This window comes from Cricetulus griseus, chromosome 6 (genome assembly GCF_003668045.3).
Source record: "Cricetulus griseus strain 17A/GY chromosome 6, alternate assembly CriGri-PICRH-1.0, whole genome shotgun sequence".
Classification (NCBI taxonomy): domain Eukaryota; kingdom Metazoa; phylum Chordata; class Mammalia; order Rodentia; family Cricetidae; genus Cricetulus; species Cricetulus griseus.
The window spans coordinates 89,532,440-89,538,203 of NC_048599.1; the positions used below are offsets into that span (position 1 = coordinate 89,532,440).

The window sequence follows — 5,764 nt, forward strand, 5'->3', positions numbered from 1 at the left end:
ATGGAGAAACTCAACCACACTGCAAAGACCCAGGTTACTGAGTTTATTCTCTTGGGACTCACAAACAGTCCTAGCCTCAAGGCACCACTCTTTGGAATATTTTTAATCATATACTTGGTCACACTTATGGGCAATCTGGGCATGGTTATTCTGACTCATTTGGACTCTAAACTTCATACTCCTATGTACTTTTTCCTGAGACATTTATCAATCACTGATCTTGGTTACTCCACAGTTATTGGTCCAAAAATGATGGTAAACTTTGTTGTGCAGCCAAATACCATTTCTTATACTGGGTGTGCTGTACAGCTGACATTCTTTGAGATTTTTATCATCACTGAACTATTTATCCTTTCAGCCATGGCCTATGATCGCTATGTAGCCATCTGCAAACCTCTTCTCTACGTGATCATCATGTCAGGGAAAGTACGTTGGACACTGGTACTGGTACCCTATCTCTACAGCATATTTGTGTCACTACTTCTTACAATTAAGTTATTTACGCTTTCCTTTTGTGACTCTAATATAATCAGTTATTTTTATTGTGACTGTGTCCCTCTGATATCTCTGCTCTGTTCTGATACACATGAATTAGAACTGATCATTTTAATTTTCTCAGGCTGTAATTTACTCTCCTCTCTCTTGATTGTTCTTGTATCTTACATATTCATTTTTGTGGCAATTCTCAGGATGAACTCAAAGGAGGGGAGGTCGAAAGCCTTCTCCACATGCAGCTCTCATCTGACAGTAGTGGTTGTATTCTATGGAACATTGCTGTTTATTTACCTGCAACCCAAATCCAGCCATACTTTTGATACTGATAAAATGGCCTCTGTGTTTTATACACTAGTCATTCCTATGCTCAATCCATTGATCTACAGTCTAAGAAACAAAGAAGTAAAAGAGGCCCTTAAGAGAACTTTTGCTCATGGATTCAGAAACCCCACTTAATATCTCAATACTCAATCACAAAGTTTTCATGCTTTGTCATCTCATGAGATACATGAGATCATCCTACGTTAGAAACAAACAGCAAGGTTAAGTCTCTTCCTAGAGAATTCCTTCTATGAAAACTCCAGCTTCTTTTCCAACTCAAAAGAACAGAACACATAGTACTAAGGAAGTAAAATCTTCAAATTCTATTCAAGATCACACTGGAAACTATAGTATATAAATATGGGAAAAAGGTAGGTTTCCTTGTTTAATCTTGAAAGAGGAAAAAATAATTCCTAATTAAAATGAATCAGTGTGAACTATATACTTAGTAATATACATTTTACAGTAGTAATTGAATATTAAAGTTAAAAAAGATTATGGCATGAAGAATATGCCAACTAAATAAGGAGGCAAGAAAAAACATGACAACAGAAAATCAACTTTTTAAAAATCTAAGCTAAGTGTTAAATAAAGGATTGGCCCTCATAGTAAAGATTCAATCAACTTAAGACCATATTTTATATATTAAGGATAAGTTGTTCATCCAAGAAAAATTTTTATTGGACATCATGGAGATTTCTCAGGGGTAAGTTTGGGTTTATAGCCTTATGATGAAATGCTTTAAGACTGAAAACCTCAAATAAATTATGGTCATCTGGCCACATACTGCTGTAATATGATTATTTAGGGAATATAAATGGTACTTCAGAATTACTTGTGTAACCATCCTAGGTGTCTTGTTTATATTGAATGCTTACATAAAATGAAGTAGACTCTGAAACACTGGTTCTTTCATGTTTCCATAAAAATCAGGATAGTCTCAGCTCTTATCACACAATTTCTTTAGTCACATAGTAATATATTGTCTTCCTTGATGCATTTTTCTCAAACACATCTAATTTTCTGCATGGAATAGGTAGATATTTAGGCACTAATATGATAAACACAAATGGTTAGTCAAACAAAATTCTGTTAATACTTTATCCTAAGTATTTAGCCAGTTCATCCCTTAATTCAATAAAACATGTTTGAAATCAAACTGCAGTCTCAAAGTTTTGTTTTCGTTTATAACTTAGTTTTAATATTTTTATAAAAAACTACTACCACAGGTGTCCACAAGGAATAAAATCAAAATGTTTCATGTATAGTTTGTGCTACTTCTCTAGATTACAGAAAAGTGCTGGGAGTTGCGTGGCATAATTTCCATCTGGCATATGAGTGTTTGTCCAATGGATGTCAAGAAGCAAAGCCCGTGGGGGAAAGTCTCACTCAGTAAGGACCAGAGGACTATGGGACAATGCAGAATACTGTTGGGATCATGTGGCCTGCATTCTCTCTTCTCTCTGATAATATTGATGAATCTCTCGGCAGGTTTAGTGTTACTGTGTCAATCATTCATTGAACAGATGTGATCACTCCTGGAAAACCCATTTTTTTTTCTTCAGTATCTTCCCCTAAAATTCTATGGGAGCTGATGCTTCTCAGGTTTCTTTTTTGGGGGTACCATCTGTCACTTCAGATCCCGGAAGCTGTTCTGACTCAGTGCTGACAGGATCAGAGGCGGAACACCCATATTTTTGTAAATATGTTTTGAATGGGATTGTTGTTCTTGAAAATGTGTGCCTATGTCAATCACCTTTTACTTGTAAAGACAGCATATACCTGGCTTGTTATTTGGCGAAGCTATTAAAATGGTCGGTGGTTTTGGTTTAAAGAGTTGCGGAGAGGGAGGAAGGGTGAGCAAAGGAGCCAAGAAGGTGCTGGAGAAACCCGCCGAAACTTTTGGCCTGACCTAGTGAGAGCACGGAGACCCTAGTAAAGCCAGGGAACCATCATTGGACTGAACCAAGCCCATGGAATGTGGGTGCCAGCTAAGAGGCCAAGACGGTCTATGGGACCTCTGACAGTGGAGCCAGTCTTTATCTCTAGAGCACAAATGGTCTTTGGGAGCCTATTCCTTATGGAGGAATACTATTGCAGCCCAGATAGAGGAAGAAGGGCCTGGGCCCTCCCCCAAATGATGTGACTCCCTGGGGATGGGGGTGGGTTGAGGGATTGGTGTGGAGAATGGGAGGATAGAAGGGCAAGGGAATGGGGGGGGGGAGGAAGGATATGCAAATAAGAGTGCTTCTAAAATAAAAAAAAGATGTTTTGATGTAAAAGTTGGTGAAAAACATATTTTACATATTTTCTTTTTTTTTGGCAGAGGTTAACACTGGAAGATGGGAAACATTTTTGTTGGTATGGAAAAACATACTTGCTTTGATGTATAAATAAAGACAGCTGGAGCTATTCGGGGCCAGCCATGTGTGAAACTCATCCAGTGGTAGGAGAGTTCATTTTTTCCCACCAGCCTCCCTTCCCTGTCTCAGGACCTGAACCCAGGCTGCAGGGGAACTTAGATAAAGAAGATTCACACTTAAAACAGTCTTAATTCATAACAAAATCAAAGGACTCTAAAGTATATTAAAACTTCATTACACAAGATCTGACATTTTAAATAAGACACAAGAATGGCAAAGCATAATATTTCAAAATGCATTTACATATAGGGGATCTGTGGATTATCTAAATAAATTGAACAACTAAATCATGCTTAATATGCCCATATCTTTGTATTTATATGTATCTGTTTTACTAGATAGAGAATAAACCATGCTCATTGCATTACATGTAGGTATACTCAAAATAGTATTCAAAATATAAGTTAAAATATATTCATGAAATGAAACACTACTCAGAAAATGCAAAATCAATGATCTACACATTCACTCACATCAATGAACAACAATATCATTAAATAAGTACTATGCTATATTTAGATTAATCTGTAGATCAGGAAGCTTGCTGTGAGAATGTGTCTTCTAGTAATGCCATAAGGTATACCTATAAAGACTCACGAACATGACTATTTAAATATTAATATGAAAAACAATAGACATGCCAAGTAGATAAGGGAAAACCCAAGAGGCCTCAACCCTACAAAAAGAAGTATAGGCAATTAAGAGATCCTGAGAGTGGAGTAGGAGAAAGAGTCTTCTTCAGGAAAGAGCACAGTAAGTGTTTATCCAATAGCAAATGGTCAGTCCTGACAACATACATACAAATAAAATTATACAGACTGGGCAGGTTATATTTAGTAATATACACATGTACATATATGCATTCAATAATAATATTTTCACTGAAAGGATATTTTATATGCACATTAAATAGGACCAGTTTTAATTTATTTAATTTAATTTAATTTATGTGGTATAAGAAATATAGAGTATAATTCTATGTATTTGTCATATCACCCAAGACTTGGAAAATTATTTTATTCATCTTGTTATTTTTCCCTCAGATTTTTTAAATTTAAATTAAAAGAAGCCATTACCCAGGTTTTTATGTAAGTACTTCATACTTGCACCACAAACACTCTTACACATTCTATCTTCTACTTAGACCATCGATGTGGTAGTTTAAAATTCATTCATACCAGTCTTGGAGGTAATGACTGTGCCTATTCTATTTTTGAATTAAAGGGTACAAAGCATGAAGACAGATGGTGGAATGATTAGCATGTTTCTGGGAGATACAGCTTGTTCTTACTTTATGGCTAGAATATTAGTTCTTAGGTTTTAAATAATCCATGTTTGCACAAAGGAACCGCTTTGACAGATGCAATTTATTCCCTATGCTCCTTAGATACTATGGATTTGAATTTGATTCAGTTCAGTATTACAGGCTCAGACTACATCAAAGAAAACTAAGTATGTACACAAAAGGTGGGAGGAGAGATAGTTCCCAGCCACCCTGGGATACACTGTGAGACCTTGTTTTCAAAGAGTGAGAAAGTATCTGTTTATGATTGGATTAATTCCTAGAGGGGAGTCTTGTTAAAGAAACAATCCTTGTAGCATCTTCCCCAAGGATTCAGTGAACTATTTATGGATCCTATCATCACTGTGCTTCACATTTTGAATCTTAAAGGTTTATGAAGTTGAATCAATTCATGAATGCAGCCATGTAGAGATTTTAACCAAGAACATGAAGTCCAATGTCAATTCCAGGTTGGTTAAAAATATTTCATATTTTTGTAGCAGGACTTTAAAATTCCACATAATGTCTTAAAACAAATCACCCTATTTTAATTTGAAACAGTCTGAACTGATGATAATCAAGTAGAAAAAATATTTAAACTATCATTTGTTCAGAAGATTTTAAATATTTTTATAAATATAGTGTGAAATAATGATCAGCAGTTCATGTTTTTAAATTGAATTATCACAGTGTCTCATGTATTAAGAAATAATATTTCTTAAAATGCAGTTTTCTCAGTAAATAATTTTTTTATTTTGTTGTTGTCATATTATCTAAAAGGGATATTTTTCATTTTCATCATTACATTTATAAAATCAAAGTAGATACAGAGTAGTACAAACAAACCACATCCCTCCTTGATAATGCAAATATCTTTGGAAAAATATAAGTTAAAGATTATGATGCATGCCCATAATCTGAGTTTCTAGGAGGTTGAAGCAAGTAGAACTTGGGCAGCATGGTGGTTAGTTACAGGAGAGTCAGTACTACAAAGTGAGGCATTAAAAATTTGTGATGCCACAAAAGCAAATAAATTCAGTGTTTTAAAATATGCAATAAACTAAGTAGTGCAACACATTTACAAAAATCATCTATCACACAGTAAATGAATCTGACTGCATTTTAGTTAAGAGTCTATTGAAAGGAAACACTTTGATGAGGTGTCAGAATACTGGGTCACATTGGAGGGAGGGGGTATCTGTTAAAAGAGTAGACTTTAGCTACAGAATCTCAGAGCCCTAGT

At 35.2% G+C, this 5,764-nt stretch overlaps 1 protein-coding gene across 1 annotated transcript; it reads left to right on the forward strand.

Moving 5' to 3' along the window:
• On the forward strand, positions 1–951 carry LOC100764574 (olfactory receptor 8K1). Its single transcript, XM_027421200.1, has one exon. It carries the CDS (start codon positions 1–3, stop codon positions 949–951), a length of 951 nt encoding a protein of 316 aa, XP_027277001.1.
• The last annotated feature ends 4,813 nt before the right edge of the window (positions 952–5,764 follow it).